This window comes from Canis lupus, chromosome 12 (assembly GCF_048164855.1).
Source record: "Canis lupus baileyi chromosome 12, mCanLup2.hap1, whole genome shotgun sequence".
NCBI classification, from domain to species: Eukaryota; Metazoa; Chordata; class Mammalia; order Carnivora; family Canidae; genus Canis; species Canis lupus.
The window spans coordinates 46,681,687-46,698,540 of NC_132849.1; the positions used below are offsets into that span (position 1 = coordinate 46,681,687).

Consider the following 16,854-nt stretch of genomic DNA (forward strand, 5'->3'; position numbering starts at 1 on the left):
ACAATATTACCTGTAATTTTTTTAGATTATTTATTTTTTATTTATTTATTTATTTATTTATTTATTTAAGAGTGAGAGCGAGAGCAGGAGCGGGATGAGAGGTAGAGGTAAAAGCAGACTTCCCACCCAGCAGGGAGCCTGATGCAGGGCTCAATCCCGGGACTTTGGGATCCTGACCTGAGCCACCCAGGTGCCTGTGCCTTGAATATTCTTGCTAAGTATGTCCCATCCTGTTTGAGAAGTCTCTAGGGTCTTTTTTTTTTTTTTTAAGATTTTATTTATTTATTTTGAGAGAGAGAGAGTGTGTGTGTGTGTGTGTGTACATTCAGGCACCCATGGGGAGAGCAGAGGGAGAGAGAGAGAATCCCAAGCACACTCCTTGCTGAGCAGAGAGCTGATGCAGGGCTTGATTCTGTGACCTTGAGATCATAATCTGAGCCAAAATCAGGAGTCCCTGGAGCACAGGAGGTGTGTAAATTCAAATTAGTTTCCCAGGTGGTCGTATCCATCTTCACTCCCCACAGTGATGTATCAGAACTCCTATTGTCCTACATGTCCAAGGCTTCTTAACTTATGACATTGTAGTGGTTTTATTTTTATTTTTTTAAATTTTTATTTATTTATGATAGTCACACAGAGAGAGAGAGGCAGAGACACAGGCAGAGGGAGAAGCAGGCTCCATGCACCGGGAGCCTGACGTGAGACTCGATCCCGGGTCTCCAGGATCGCGCCCTGGGCCAAAGGCAGGGGCAAACCGCTGCACCACCCAGGGATCCCTGTAGTGGTTTTAAATGGTTTCTCATTCTGATCCTAGTTTTTATTTCCAGACCACCATGAAATTGAGCATCTTTCATGTGTTTATTGGCCATTTGAGTTTTCTGCAGAATCCTTGTTTTGCCTCAATTTCTATTGGATTATCTTTCTCTTGAGTTGTAGGGATTCTTTATATCCTAGATGTTGTTAATATATGTGGCTAACATCTTCACCCTGTTGTGTCTTGGCTTTTCTCTTTATGGTGTGTTTTGTTGAACAAACTTAATTTTAAGGAAGTCACATTTGGGACACCTGGGTGGCTCAGTGGTTGAGTGTCCGCCTTCGGCTCAGGGCATGATCCCAAGATACCGGCTCGAGTCCCACATCAAGTCCCGCATTGGGCTCCTTGCGGGAAGCCTGCTTCTCCCTCTGCCTGTGTCTCTCATGAATAAATAAATAAAATCTGCCTCTCTCTCTCTCAATGTGTCTCTCACTAATAAATAAATAAAATCATTTAAAAAAGGAAGTCACATTTATCTTTCCTTTTATGAAAGTTTCGCCTTTCACATTTATTTCTTTAATCAACATTCTGTTGGATACTTCAGGGGAACCCTCTGAGTTTTCTCTCTGTGTAGCTCACTCACTCCTGTCCAATAGTCTGTCCTGCAAACTCTAGCCACTTTGGTCTCTCCAAACTCAGCTTAGCTTAGAGTACTCTGGGCTCCAAATGGTTCTCTTCACTGTCATCTGGAAACTCTCAAGGCAATAAGCTGGGATAATTGTAAGACTCACCTCATTTGTTTCCCATTTTCAGAGATTCCTCCTTTGTTGCTTCATATCCAACGTCTTGAAAACTATTGTTTCATATATTCTCTCCAGTTTTTTGGGTCTTTTTTTCATTGCTTCAGCTGAGAGGCTAGGTCTGGTCTCTACTATTCCATCATGGCCAAAAGCAAAAGTCCTTCCACATCCTGTTTATTTGCTTCTAGGTATTTTATATTTTTTTGTTGCTACTGTTTAAAAATTAGGCTTTATAATTGTTGCTGGCATATATAAATGTAACTTGTTAGTTTTATGTCCGCCTATCTGGCTATACTCCTTTATTCTAATACTTTATCCGTAGATTCCTTTGGGTTTTCTGTGTAATCATATCATTTACAAATAATGACAATTTTGTTTCATCCTTTCTAATTCATCTGCTACAAAGTGTTGAGTAGAAGCAGTGATAGTGGGTATTCTTATTCCTGATTTTAAAGGGATTATTTCACCATTAAGAATGATGTTTACTGGGGATCCCTGGGTGGCTCAGCGGTTTGGCGCCTGCCTTTGGCCCAGGGCGCGATCCTGGAGTCCCGGGAACGAGTCCCGTATCGGGCTCCTGGGCTCCTGGCATGGAGCCTGCTTCTCCCTCCTCCTGTGTCTCTGCCTCTCTCCCTCTCTCTATGTCTATTGTAAGTAAATAAATAAATATATTAAAAAAAAAAGAATGATGTTTACTATAGGTTTTGGTAGATATCGTTTTCCAGGTTTAAAAATTTTTTTTTAAGATTTTATTTATTTATTCATAGAGACAGAGAGAGAGAGGCAGAGACACAGGCAGAGGGAGAAGCAGACATCATACAGAGAGCCTGATATGGGACTTGATCCAGGGTCTCCAGGATCACCACCCCCGGGCTGCAGGCGGCGCTAAACCCCTGCGCCACTGGGGCTGCCCTGAGGTTTAAAATTTTCTTTTCCTCGTGGTTTACTTAGTACTTTTATCATGAATGGGTATTACCTTTTTATCAAATGATTCTATCTATTGAGAACACAATTTTTTTGTCCTTTAATCTGTTAATGTGGTGTCACTTGACAGATTTTTCTAACGTGAAACAAATTTTGCATTCTTAGAATAAACCCGGTGCATTCATGTGTTTATTTTTTAGACATTGCCAGACTCGATTTACTAATATTTTTTTTTGATTTACTAATATTTTGTCTCAGATTCTTGCTTCCATATTCTGTGTTCAAGATTAGTCTATAAATTTCCTTTCTTTTTCACTTTCCTTGTCTAGTTTTGGTATCAAACTTATTCTAGCCTGATATAATAAGTTGCAGGGATTGCCCTTTTTCTATTCCCTAGAAAAGTTTTCATAAGCTATGAAATGATCCTTGATGAAAGTTTGATGGCACTCGGTAATATCATTTGGAAAACACCTTGTGTTTTCTTTGAGGGCATACTTTAAAATATTTATTGCATTCCTTGAACACTTAGATCATTTAGCATTTCTGTTGTTTACACTCACACACACATACACTCAGTTCTATTAGAATGCTTGCTTTGAAAACACAAATGTGCTCCAACACAGTTACTATATTAAGGAGCAAATAGAGCACAACATGAGTTTCCTTGTTTATTGCACCAATGTTGTCCTTAAGAAACACTTGGTGAACACAGAAAACTGAACCCAGCTGAGCGGAGTCCCTTAGGAGACAGAAATGGACACACCTTCATGTGAGACACCTTGCAGGCAGCTGTCAGTTCTCCATGTGTGTTAGGAGCCACAGCCAGCTGTATCTGGAGCTACAATTTTCTGATTCTAAATAACTTCTAGCATGTGATAATAACCTACAAGCTGTAACGCTTTCCTCCCGTTGTTTGGTCCACACTTGATGTGCACGAGAACAGAGCGGTACAGTGAGTTGGGAAGAGAGAAAAGTAAGAAGACACCAAGTGTTTGGGTATGGTGACCCAATAGGTGCTGACATCATTGACCAGAACTGCAGGAGACGGAACAAGTGTGGGGAGGCGGTAAGTTCCACTTTAGACAGAGGCTATTTTAAAAACATTCAGAGGCATTCCAGAGGCTACTGGAAAAACATTCAGATGGGCTTCTGAAGTTCAGCAGAGCTCAGGGTTAGAAATAGGTATGGGGGTGCCTGGCCGGCTCAGTCTGTTGAGCATCCAACTCTCGATTTCAGCTCAGGTTATGATCTCATGGTCGTGGGATTGAGCCCCACATCCAGCTCCGCACTTGGCGGGGGGAGTCTAAGCCGCCTGCAGCCTGAGGTGTGATCCTGGAGACCCGGGATCGAGTCCCACATCGGGCTCCCTGCATAGAGCCTGCTTCTCCCTCTGTCGGTGTCTCTGCCTCTCACTCTCTGTGTCTATGAATAAATAAATAAAATCTTAAAAAAAATAAAAAAACAAAAAGAAAAAAGAAAAAAATAGGTGTAAAGGTGATCATGAGATGAGATCACATGGCCCCAAGAAGCCTGAGATGACTACAGAGCATCAAAGGAAGAAGCAATGTAAAAGTTTTACAGAAAATGAATGGCCAGAGATGGTGGAGGAGAATGGGACAGGTGCATCACATAAGCCAAGGGAGGATAGAGTTCAGAAAATGTGTGTTCAGCATTTAAATGGCTACTAGTCATTTCCAGTTTCCTTGGTCAGATATTACCCCCACACACACTCATGCTCTGTCCCTGGGTGGTGGGGTCAGGAGAGCTGACCCCATGGTGGGGACAGAGCAGGGGGCTGAAAAGAAATGCAGGGGCAAGTCTCTACCTCCTGGTCACCTCTTTGGGCATCTGGGCTTCTCTAGGAGATCCTGGGGATCAGAACTCCCATGGGTCCCCCAACCCCTCTGCAGGCCCTAATCCACACAAGCCTCTGTGGCCTGCTGCCCTGGGCTACTCTAGAGTCTCAGCTTATTGCTTCCAAAGGAAAGAAGGATCCCACCTCCCACGTGGCCATCTCTGGTCTGAAGAAATGCAGAGTCAGGGATGTATGGCTGAGGGGACATAGCCAGGTATGGTGACATCAGGCACCCTGCCCCGTCACTCCTCAGGTGGTTGTTTCCCAGGAGGTAGGATTAGAGCGCTGGCTAGTCATATTTTACAGACTCAATAGAAGATAAACCCTTTAATATTTTTTTGAAAAAATAAACTTCAATGGGTCTTTCTTCCCCAAAGATACAGCCTTTAGAAAACGGTGGTCCTTGTGCTTTTATAAGATACAATTTCAGAAAAATATTTCCACAAAGATAACTTTTGTTCATAAAAATAATTGATCTTAAAAAAAATAATAACTGATCTTTGGTGGCTTGGTATCAGTCTGTGTCTGATTCCAGAAACAGTGTTGCCAGCTTATATGAACAAACGTTTAGACTGAGAAACCCTTCTCATTTCTTGGCTCCTCACCCTCTGCTGTCCCCATTTGCTCCCTCTGGGGTCTCTTGGTCTCTGTCCCTATCTGTGTCTCTCTTAATGTCATCCCCAGCATGTCCATTTGTCCTCTGCCCATTCATGTGGTGTCCATCGGCCTCTCTCTCAGATGTCCGCTGGAGTGTCTGTCAGGAGGAACGAAAGGTCTCTCTGTCAGGTGAGCAGATTGTCGGGGCTTCCTTTTCCCAGGAATGGTTGCTGTTGGGATGCTTTCCCCGTCAGGGTTACCTGGAGGTGGGTGGTCCAGGGCACAGGCCTATCTGACAGGGTCTGTGGTCAATAAGCAAGAAATGGCAGGTGAGGATCCTGGAGCCCAGGCCAGTCCCTTTCAGGGGATGTCACTGAAGACTCCATATCCCAGGGGAAATGACAGGTCACATGTATCCTTCCAAGTAGGTGGGCTAAGGGACTGAGAAGAAGAGGGACTTCAAGGCCAGAAGATGCTGGCTTCTGCTGTTCCAGCGCACACAAGGTCAGACCTCAAGCGAGGCTGTAGCTGGTCCTCCTGTCAAAGGGAAAGAAACCAGACAGATGAGGGTGGAGGGGGGACGCTGTCCAGCCACAGACCCTTATGGAAGTGGCAGTGGCAGCTCCCTGCCTCCCTAGCAACTCCTCCCCTTCCCAGCCCCCTGAATAAAGCTACAGCCCTTATCTTTCTCCAAGTCCATCAAGCAGTTCCCCATCTGCACATCATTCTGAGTTATGCTGTGTGATCTCAGAGTCTCAGCCATCTACACTGAGAGTGAGGGACCCATGACAATGTTACTTCCTGCTGATCCCATGTCGTCCTCTGTATATACATGTGCTTGTATTTGTGAATCTCAAAAAACGTGGCCACATGTTGTGAAAGCTACGGGGCCAGACGTGGTAACGCAAGTGGCACCAGCTTGGCCTTGGCCTCTGTGCTGGGCTTGGCACACAGGAATGAATAAAAGACAGCCGCAGCCTTCAAGATCCCACAGTCCCCTTAAGAAAAGAAGAAATCCAGGAACATATGGCATCACTGAAGCTGCAGGAAGAGTCTGAAAGGCGGGAGTGTTGGACTGTGCGAATGCTCAGAGAGAACTGCTGACCCATTAGTCTCACACCGCTGCATGTCTGTGCTTCCCTGGGTGTGGGTACCCTGTGTGTGCCCACGTGCACGAGGTGCCCACCTTTGAAGGCTCAGCCGACGCGAGGGGTCCTGGCTGGGCACCTTTGGGGCCGGGCCAGCCATGAGGATGCACAGACCAGTGAGGATCATGCAGGTGGGTACGGCACCGATGAGGACCTTGAGGGTCACCACCACCTGTTCCGCCTGCTTGCAGGCTCCTGCCTCGTACCCTGCAAACCTGGAGAAACAGCATCCCGGGCATGCAGCTCAGAGGCCAGTGAGCCTGGCAGGGAGGGTCCCAAACACCCAACCCCCACACTACCCTGAAACTTGGATTCATTCCCGGGCAGATCGGCTTAACTGAGGGAGAGTTGAGGGAATGGGCTGGCCAGAGAGCTCAGGCAGGACAAAGAACATGGGGAGCTGGGGTTTCAGAAGGGACACAGTCCCCAAGAAAGGCCACGTCTCAGTCATGTGCACGGAGAAACCTGGGGCAGATGTTGCCCTATAGTCTCTAAAAGAGCACAGCTGGGTCCTTGAGCCACACGGGGCCCCTGGCCCACCAGGGTGGAGAACTCTGCCCTCTTCTTCCCACCCTGTTAGTCTTTTGTGCCTCGGGAGCGGCCTGACCCTGGGACTCACTCCAGGCTCAGCGTGGAGATACCCAGGGCACCTGCGCCGGAAAGCTTGGTGAAGAAGACATAGGAGGAGTAGAAGATGGTCTCCAGGCCTGGGCTGTGCTGGTGCTGCAGCTGGAAGTCATCCACCACATCTGGAAGCATGGACCTGGGGGAAAGGGCTGCAGAATTATCCCCTTTTCCCCCTTGACAGCTACCAGCCTCAGAGTTCTCTGGGGACAGACCGAGTCCGAGTCATCCTTGGGTTCCTGCCACCCAGGGCCAGGGCCGGCCCTCAGCCAGGCATTTCAGCGCCCCTCCCCCCCAACACAGCTGCTGGTGGTCTCCGTCCCCTGCAGCTGGGAGAGCCCCACCCCAGCACAGGCTGGGCACAGGGGCCTGGGCCAACATGAGGACGTGAAGCTCCCAGGCCCCCTTGCCATCACCCAGCCTACCAGGGTAGCAGCAAGGACACAGCAATGCTCAGGCCAGATACAAAGGCCACCACATATGCCACTGGTGCTGTGGGTACAGCAGCCAACAGGATTGCAAAAGGCACCATCACCTGGGGAGACAGATACACTAGCTGATCCCTCCTCCTGCCTGATTTGCTCCTTCATTCCCACACTCACCGGTCTTTACTAATAACCCCCGAGCCTGGGCCTTTGCTGGGGACTGAAGACACAAGCAAATACATACCAGCCCTGCCGGCCCGCAGGGAGGGTCACCTCCCTGACCCTACCACCTTCCCTGCAGCCACCCCATGCCTTGCTTCCTGCCTCACTCACACAGATCCCGAAGGCCGACGTCTTTTTCCCAAATCGCTGTAGAACCCACTCCCACAGCGGGGTGCTCAGCACAGCCGAGACCTGTGAACGGACAGAGTGATCCCAGCCCAGGCCATGCTGCCAAGGCCTTTACCCACCCAGGTTCTAGAAGCCCTGGCTTATTTAGGCAAGATGCTCGACCTGGACTTTGCCCCCTGGTTGGAACCAGTGGCTGTAAACTTTATGACTCTGGCCTCAATCCCACCTTCTGCTGGAGTGCAGGTGACTACAATCACAGAAGAGTCTAGAATGTTGACTGGAATTCTGGCTACACGTCTTGTCAAGAACCACACAGGTCTTGGGGACGCCTGGGTGGCTCAGTGGTTGGGCACCTGCCTTCAGCCCAGGGCGTGATCCTGGGGTCCCGGGATAGAGTCCCATGTCAGTCTCCCTGCGTGGAGCCTGCTTCTCCCTCTGCCTGTGTCTCTGCCTCTCTCTCTCTGTCTCTCGTGAATAAATAAATAAAATCTTAAAAAAAAAAAGAACCACACAGGTCTCCAACTCAGGTCCCTGAGTGACTTTGTCCCTGCCACCCCAGGACCACTCACCAGGATGGTTAGCACCACGCCCTGGACGTGATCATGCAGCCTAGAGGCATGTGTACAGAACAGGACCAGGTAGCTCTGCTCCACCTGAGGAGGCCAAGATGAGGTGGGTGTGGATAGGGGATGACAGGAACTCAGGAGTCAAGAGCAAGGCCTAGGTCTCAAGTCTGGCCTCTTTGGGACCTCAAACGCCAGTTGCTGCTATCATCAGGCCACGGCCCCCCAACAAAGGACACTTAGCCCAGAAACAGCTGTAAATACCACTCCCAGCCTGTCCTCCCCTTGCCTAGAAGTGGGCCCTACTACCCAGATTCTCTCAGCTTCCTAGGGTCTAGGCCCTGACCCTCCCCAGTCCCACAAGTTCGGTCTAGGCCTCACTCCTCCCTGCAATAGACTCTCTGGAACCCATGCCAGCCACCACTTCCCCCGAGGTAAGCCTAACTCTGCTTGGTGACAGGCTCGATCTGTATCTATACGGGGTCGAGGTGGCCAGAGGTACCTGAATGGCTGCTGAGATGAACAGGAAGGAGATCACCAGCTTCAGGTAGGGCGGGTGCCGGACAGTGAGGCCCAGACCAGCCAGGAAGCTCAGGCCTTGGCCCGAGGCTGGGGCAGAGGAGTCTGAGACATGGGAAGGTGACACTCCGGCTCGGCAGAGTTCAAAACCAAACCCAAGCCCAAGAGGAATCCTGTCCCAGCTCCTGCTTCCCATGCTCTGACTGCACCCCCTTACCTGGTCGCTCCTTCACCCCGAGGCAGAGCAAACCACTGCACACAGGGTACATCATAGCAACCACGGCGGCTGCAATGGAGTAGAGACGAGTCTGTGGGACAGGACAGATCTGGGCTAGATGTGATGTCTCCATCCATGGAAGTGGGGACACCCAGGGCAGGAGCACTTCCCAATGGGGCAGAGGAACCCCCAGCCCAAGCCCAAGGATGCTGGGTGCCTCTCCTCCCAATCCCCAGAGCAGGAGACAGAGATCTCAGAGCCCAGCATGGTCCATCTGCTGCCCTGTGCCTCCTGCATGAATAGGAGGGCATCCATGCCAACAGGGGTCTGAGCCCTTCCTCTCTCTCATTTTTTTTTTTTTAAGACTTTGTTTATTTATCCATGAGAGACACAGACAGGCAGAGACACAGGCAGAGGCAGAAGCAAGCTCCATGCAGGAAGCCCGATGCGGGACTCAATCCTGGACCCTGGGATCACGTCCTGAGCCGTAGGCAGACGCTCAACCCCTGAGCCACCCAGGCGTCCCCTTCTCTCTCATTTATTTAGGCAAACTTTCATTGGCGGGATTCCACATGCTAGATCCTGAGGTTACAGTGATGAATAAGTGACTCCTGTCTCTCCCCAGTAAGGGGCTTGGAGTGTGGAAGACAGACTCCTGAGCAGACAGTCACAGCACAGTGTGAGGCACGACGACCCAGAGAAATGGCAAAAACAGAAATGGTGCCACCTGTCATCCAGGGAAAGATATGTGAATAATAAAGTCCATGTAAAGACATGCATGGGAATGACAGTCACCTGCTCAGGCTGAGGTTGCCTCTGGGGAGGGGAAGAAAGGAGGTGCACAGGGCCTCACGTGGGTGGGCTCAGCGCACTTGCACAGGACCCCGCGTCCAGGAGGGAGCTGTGGTAGGCGCTAACACTCTGCTCTGTCTTGAAACGCTTGATCATTTTATCTATGAACCTGTGTTTTGTGAGTGAGGTCGACGGGACCACACAGCCGGAGCTGCCTGGAGCTTTGTGCCTTGGCTCACAGGAGGCTCCACCTTCTGCAGGTTGAGTTCTCAGCCTCCTGCTTCCCATTCCTTTACACTCTAGGCCAGGTCACCCCAAAGCCACCATCACCCCCGACCCAGAGAGTGACCCAGTAGCCCTGGGGGGGGGGCTGTGGAGGCATGAGTGGAGGCCAAGGAGGACATGTGGGCAGAGGCCACAGCCTTTTGGCCTTAGGCAGGCAGCCCTGATGGGTCTGAGAGCAACTGGGCAGGGGCCCTCGTGCATCTCCCTTGGTTAGGGCAGTGGGCAGGACAGACTGACACCCCTGCTCTCTCTAGAGCCCTGTCTTTTCATTTTGCATTGTCCATAAGCAAGTTTTGGAGCTGGCCCTGCAGATGGGTCCGGGGATGGATACGCAGGACCTGATTGTACTGTTTTCTGAAGTGGGTGCTGGGCCACGAGGCGGTCTTATTCTCACGCCATTGATTCTCAAACACTGGTGGGAGTCAGAATCCCCTGGACGGCTTGTCCAGATACAGACTGCTGGCCCCCTCCTCAAATCTGTAAATCAGTAGTTCCGGGCGGAGCCCAAAAGTCTGCCTTTCTAACAAGTTGCCAGGTGATGCTGATGCTGGGGCCCAGGGACCACACCTTGACGCCCACAGCTGTGTAATTTTTCTGTAAATCTGAAATACTTATTAAATGAGCAAAGAAGAGCGATGCGGAGAACAGTGAGGAGGGGCCCCCGACCGAAGCTGAGGAGCAGCAGCCCCGGCGGTTGGGGCAGGTGAGGGCCACCGCGTTAGGACTCCCCCGCAGTGTCCCCCTGGGCGTGCGAGGGGCGGGGGTGGGGGGTGGGGGCTGGAGTATGTGCGCGGGGCCGAGGCAGGGCTGGGGTGAGCAGGGAGGTGGTGGTGCCACGGGCCAGGGTGGGCCAGTGCGGATGCAAGGTCGGCCCAGGGGACCCGGGCGAACAGGTGGACAGGTGGCGGGGGCGGGGGTAATGGCCGGAGAGGGAGGGGTGAATGGGGAGTAATGATACCATTTGGTGACGGGAAAAACAGGGGAACTGGGGGGATAAAATAGAGGCGCGCCCCTTAGTTGCCTAAGAGAGATCCGGATGCGGGGAGAGGAGGGGCTGCTTCCAGGTTTCCCTTCTCCTGCGCCCGGGGTGAGGCTGGGGCGGGGCCGCGCATCCCGGGAGGGGCGCCGCGGGGAGGGGGGCGGGGGAGGGGGAGGGGGAGGAGGGGGCGCCGCGGGGAGGGGAGCGGGGGAGGGGGATCCCGCTTCCCGGGGAGAGGGCGCGGGGCGGGGCTGGCGGGGCCACTCACCGCGTCCGCGGAGTCTCGGACTCGGGTCTGCGGCCCGGGGGGCGCCGCGTCCTCGCACGGGTGCGGCCGGTGGGCGCCGGACACCAGCAGGCCGTGGACGGCCGCCCCCAGCAGCGTCCCCGCCATCTCCATGGTCATCCCTGGGACCGAGCGGCCGGGTGACGCGCGCCGGGTGGCCCGGGGGTGGGGGCCGCGGCCTCCCGCCCGCCCCCAGCCCGCTCTCGCACTCACGGTACGCGGTGGCCGAGTCCCGCTCCCTCGGGCAGGGGGTCAGCCGCATGGTGAGCGCCGCGTACGGCACCTGCAGGGACTGCGCGGGGCGGCTCAGCTGCGCCCGCCCGGGCCCCGCCCCCGCCCCGCAGCCCCGCCCCCAGCCCCGCCCCAGCCCCGCCCCGCAGCCCCGCCCCGCCCCCCCCGCGCCCCCTCACCGTGGCCAGGGCCTGGAACACGCAGTAGAAGGCCGTGTACCAGAGGCCCCGCAGGCTGCTGAAGGGGGGCAGGAACCACAGGAGGAAGTAGGCCACGGCGATGAAGGGCGTGCAGCCCAGCACCCTGTGGAAGCACAGCTGAGGCCGAGCCGGAGGGCGGGGGCACCCGCAAGCCCCATCCCCTCCGCGGGCCGTCCAAGGCCTCCAGCCCATCCTGGATCGGGCCCGGAGCCTTGGAGTCTTTTTCCAGCCCTGTGGCACCTGGTGACCTGGTGACGGATGGAGAGTCCCCAACGAGGTCTCTGAACTCCCGCAAGGCTCACCTGACCGAGTCCCTCTGCGTCGCCTAGTACCACCTTATCCTCTAACCATCCACGGGGCTTTTCGCTAAGAAGCAGGGCTGTGACAAACACGGGGTGGCCTCAGGCCAGGGCTGGAAGGCAGGACCCTAAGGACTACAGGGCTGCTCACCAGGGCATGAGTCGTCCAGACCCTGTCCTACTGCTTCGGTTGATGAAGAACCCAGCCACGGGGTCGGCGGCTGCCCCAGACACCTTCCCTCCAAACAGGACAAGTGACACCTGGGCAGCAGGGATCTGAAAGGCACAGGTGGGGGATAGCTGAGGCCGGGCAGAGGCAGAGAGGGTGTCTGGGCCTGCCCACCCACCAGGAGAAAGCACTGGGGACCCGGCAGGGGGAGAACCACAATGTAAAGGGTCTGTTGGGTCTTCTTCCCGGGAGACAAATCCAGAAGGCTCTGAGGCAGGCCTGCGCTAGTGAGAGGGGCTGACGGCCACACTGGCACATTCCCATTACCCCTCATGCCCAGTCACTTTTGGAGAAGGTTTGGGGACCCTCATCTGTGTAAGAAGGGTGACAGAGGTAGATTTTTTGTTTCACAAGGACAATGTTTTATTAATTTTTCTGATTACATAAATGACACACCCATTATAAAAACATTCAAACAGTACAGAAAAATACCGAGCAAAGCTCACCTGAAATCCCCCCCGCCCCCATCCTGAGACAACTGCCAAAGCATTTTGGTGATCACCCTTTCAGGCATTTATTTATGTGCATTAGTAATTTATCATTCTACATAAAGGAGATCATATCAGTGTCATTCAAAAAAATCATGGGTACTGTATTAGCAATCTTTCTTCTGCTTACTCTCTGTCCTCCGCCGTTGCCTTCCATTGCCAACATCAACAGCCTGTGTTTATCCTTCTGTAACTTACTTTCTCCACGCTTGTTTTTTAATCATGTATAGTCGCATATTTACACATGCCCAAGTACCTGCATCTCTCGGGCATGTCTTTTGTTTCAGTAAATTGGGGTCAGTCTGTATACTCTTCTCTAAAAGCAACTTTTTTCACTTGACAACCCATCACAGAAATCCCTCCAAGTCAACTGGTAGTTGTCTAGCTCATTCTTTTGAGTGACTATGTAATAAATAGCCCATTATGTGGATATTACACAACTTATTATCCAACTACTTTTCTATTGTTGGGCCTTCATGTTGTTTTCCCATTTCCCACCACAAACAACCTGCAATAAACATCCTTAAGGGGTTTGACCTCAAAGGCTTTTGGCCTCTCGCCAGTTTTGGGACAGATGTGCCATCTACTGGGTGGAGTAAAGGAAGTTGCTGGAAGAACCAGGTACCAAGGAAGATGGGAGTAGGGGGTGCTGGGCTGCTTCCCACACTCACCTGTGCCACATCAAGCAGGAAGAGTTGAAGGTAAAAGGCCGTGGCGCTGGAGGCCACCTGGTTGGGCATCCCACCGATGCCATAGCACACCTTGGTACAGAATGAGAGCTGGCCAGCTCTGCTGTCCTGGGGGGGAGACACAGGAGCTAAGCCCCCCACCTGCACAGACACACAACAGTTCCCTGCACCCTCCTGAGCCTCTACAAGCATCCTGAGGTCCCTACGTCTGGAGGGCCTTTCCAGCAACTTCTTGATCCTAATTTGCCATAAATCATCTTAAAAGGAAGTGAGACAAAGAGGAAGAAAAAAAAAATCCTAAACCATGAACTCTCAAAGGTCCCACAGGGCCAGTTCTCCCTATTTTCCCTTGGTGCTTCCTCCTGCAGGCTATTTTATTTTCTAAGTCAGCAAGCCAGAGCTAACTGGGTGGTGGGGGGGTGCGGTCAGGAGGCTCCAACTTTGCCACCAATTCCCTCTGTGACCTCGAATAAATCACTGTGTCTCTCTAAGCCTCCCATGTCAAACGGAATGCTCCTGCCACCCTCAACAGTTGTTTGGATGAGCAAATGAAGCTAAGCGTTGTTTGCCCCAAGAGCTGATTGTTAAATGTTCAGGACTTCTGCCTGTTGTGCAACACCGGCAGCCCTGAAATCAGCTGTGGGGAATTTATACCACAGGAATCAGCAAACACTACAAACCAGTTGCTTTATTTTGCATGATCAAACTTACGTTTGCTCTTGGGGCAAACAACGCTCAGCCCACCACTGAAATAAAGTAATGCTTACAACTCCAAATGTGTGTGCGTGTGCGCGCGTGCACGCGTGTGTGTGGAGATACACATAGATCTCCCAAGCCCTAAGCTAACCCGTGAACTCCAGACTGGAATATTCGACTGCCTACTCACAGACCCACATGGTTGCCTACCAGGCATTTCAGCTTAGCATGGTCAAAACACAGCTCCTGACTTCCATCCATTGTCTAAATCAGCTCCCTAACCCTATTGTCCCCATTGCATTAAACGGCCCCAAAGTCCAATGCCTGTCCACTCAGCTCAGGCCACAGACCTAGGTGTCCTTGGTTTCTCTTTCCCAATTGCCCCACCAAATCTATCAGTGGCCTCCTAAGTGGCTTCCCTGCTTCTGCTCTCTGTTCTCATCGGGGGCCAGAGCCCGGCCCGGCCGGCTGGGCTGTCCACTCTCTATCGAGCAGCCAAAGTGATCTTCTCATAACATAAGTTTGATCATGTCTTATCTCTGCTTAAAACTCTCCAACAAAAAAAACAAAACAAAACAAAACAAACAAAAAAAAAAACTCTCCAACAGCAGGATCCCTGGGTGGCTCAGCGGTTTAGCGCCGCCTTCAGCCCAGGGCCTGATCCTGGAGACCTGGGATCGAGTCCCACGTCGGGCTCCCTGCATGGAGCCTCCTTCTCCCTCTGCCTGTGTCTCTCCTGAATAAATAAATAAAATCTAAAATAAAACCTAAAAACTCTCCAACAGCTTGCCATTGCAGTTTTGAATAAATTCCAAGTCCAAGCCCCTCCCATATGGCCTACAGGAGCCCACCCAATCAGCCCCCACCCTGTTTCCCAGGGACAGAGTCAGATAGCTCTCTTCAATCTTGGTAAGCTTCCTTGCTATTATTCCTCAAAATGACCATGCCCCTTGCTGCCTGTTCCTCCAGTCTAGAAGGCTCTTTCTCTGAGTCTTTGCCGAGCTGACTCCTTGCCATTTTAGTCTACACCTGAATGTCATCTCATAGAGGCCTTCCCTGACTACCCAAGTGTCTCTCTCAAGTACAAGTACCTGATGTGTTCTCATTTATTTCTTGCCTCTCCCCACAAGAACATAAACTGAGAGTTTAATATGCACTATAACTTTTATTCACCACTATGTCCCCAGTACCTACAACCATGTCTGGCTGTCTGGCCTATAGTAGATGCTCAGTATATATTCGTTGAAGAAATAAATGCCATGAAGACACTGGGTAAAAGGCTATTCAAAAGATGCTGGGAACCTTTCCTTTTGATCCTTTGCTTGGGGATGGGCGGTGGGGGAGAGGGGATGTGAGGAGGACTAGGACTTCACTCATTTTAGTGTATCTTGCAGGACACCCCTTCTGAAGGGAAGTGCTTGCCAGATAAGGATTTATCACCTCCTCTGCACACTCTTCCTACCCGCAGAAGAAAACCACACACGAGGCAGGATGTCACCTCGTTTTCTGGCATTTGTGTGAACATTATTCTAATTTCCAGAAACTGTTATAAGGGGCAGAAGAGAACATGATAGCCCCACCCCCACCCGACGGGCCTCCTTTCCCCCTAACCGCTCCAGCAAGCTTCTGGCCCGCAGAAGTCACTTGAGGGCTGGAGAAATCCCAGCTGAAACTAATCTTGGAGCCTTGCGGGTGACAGTTTCACCTACTTAAGTCATAGCCTTTCACAGTTAACAGAGCACAAGCGTTAGCGTTGGACCAACTTGGATTCAAATTCCGTCTGCCGCTTCTGGGCAGGTGACACAGGGCGGGCCCTTCAACGGGACTGAGCTGCATTTCCTCACGGAAAAGGGGGTAAAAACTACACGGCGGGGGTCGGTATGAGAATTAAGTGCTGCTACTTCTTTGGCAATGGCAGTTCCTCTCTTGCCGTCAACCCCCCCCACACACACACACGCGCGCGCGCGCACCCCGAATTTCTAAATTTCCCTGGAAAAGGACAGTGTCCGGGAGCCACGACCCTTTGCTCTGAAGAGTGATGGGAAGCGCTGGGGTTGGCAGAGGGGCCCGGGGCGGCTCCGAGGGGCCGAGCCCCCGTGCGCCCCCCGCCCCCCGCAGGGGCCAGGGCCCGAGGGCAGCCCCGCTTCCCGCCCGCCCTCCCCTCCCCACGCAGGAAGGCGTGTCTGGGGCCGGCCTGAGCCTCCCCCGCGAGGCGGGGGCCTGGGAGGGGCGGCAGCTCCCCCTGCCCCCACGCCCCGGCGCAGGGAGCCCGGGGCGCCCGGGGTGGCATCGGGGGCCAGAGCCCGGCCCGGCCGGCTGGGCGGATCGACGCAGCCGGGTCTCCGCTGGTGCGGGCTCCGCTTCCTCCCCTCGCCACCACCGTCCGGCCCCGCCGCCCCCCGCGCCCCGCCCGCGCTCACCGAGCTGCGCTCCGACGGGCGCGCCTCCTCGACGGCCGGGGCCCCGGGCGCCCCAGCGGACACGGCCATGGCGCACGGCAGCTCCGCCCGCCCCCGGCCCCGGCCCCGGCCCCGCGCGTTATCTCAGCCCGGCGGACGCCCGGCTCCGCGGGGAGGGCGGCCCCGGGCCGGGGGGGGGGGGGGGGGCGGGGGCCGAGGGGCGGGCCGCGGCCTCGCGGGGGCGGGAGGGGGCGCCCGCGGGGCAGGTGCCTGGGGCGAGCGCCGCACACCCTGCTGGGTTCCCGCGGGTGCGAGTCGCCAGATCCATTAATTGGAAAGACGAAGCAATAGACTTGGCTTTTTTAGACTAGGATTATGGCTCAATAGGTTTACAACCTAAATGTGATACAAGAAGCCTGAAACCGCCTCACGCAGACGAGACAGGTGTGGCCACGCAACCAGGTGGGGCGGCGAAGGGGGCGGGGCAGGGTTGATCCGCCTTCT

At 53.2% G+C, this 16,854-nt stretch overlaps 1 protein-coding gene across 5 annotated transcripts; it reads right to left on the minus strand.

Moving 5' to 3' along the window:
- Positions 1-4,725: 4,725 nt before the first annotated feature.
- On the minus strand, positions 4,726-16,468 carry MFSD2B (MFSD2 lysolipid transporter B, sphingolipid). 5 transcript variants are annotated; one of them, XR_012004645.1, is made up of 14 exons: positions 13,238-16,088; positions 12,001-12,125; positions 11,530-11,653; positions 11,333-11,411; positions 11,102-11,241; positions 8,778-8,868; positions 8,544-8,665; positions 8,048-8,131; positions 7,461-7,541; positions 7,128-7,237; positions 6,698-6,841; positions 6,117-6,293; positions 5,191-5,467; positions 4,726-5,087 (listed from the first exon to the last, which is right to left on the minus strand). XR_012004645.1 is itself a non-coding variant. In XM_072770911.1 (14 exons), the coding sequence occupies exons 1-14, from the start codon at positions 16,438-16,440 to the stop codon at positions 5,443-5,445; spliced, it is 1,497 nt and encodes a 498-aa protein (XP_072627012.1). In that variant the 5' UTR covers positions 16,441-16,468; the 3' UTR covers positions 4,726-5,442. The 5 variants fall into 5 exon arrangements, 4 of the variants coding, with proteins under 4 accessions (XP_072627012.1, XP_072627011.1, XP_072627013.1 ...); XM_072770911.1 differs by adding an exon at positions 16,372-16,468 and having other exon boundaries at positions 4,726-5,467; positions 13,238-13,363; XM_072770910.1 differs by having other exon boundaries at positions 4,726-5,467.
- Positions 16,469-16,854: the final 386 nt, after the last annotated feature.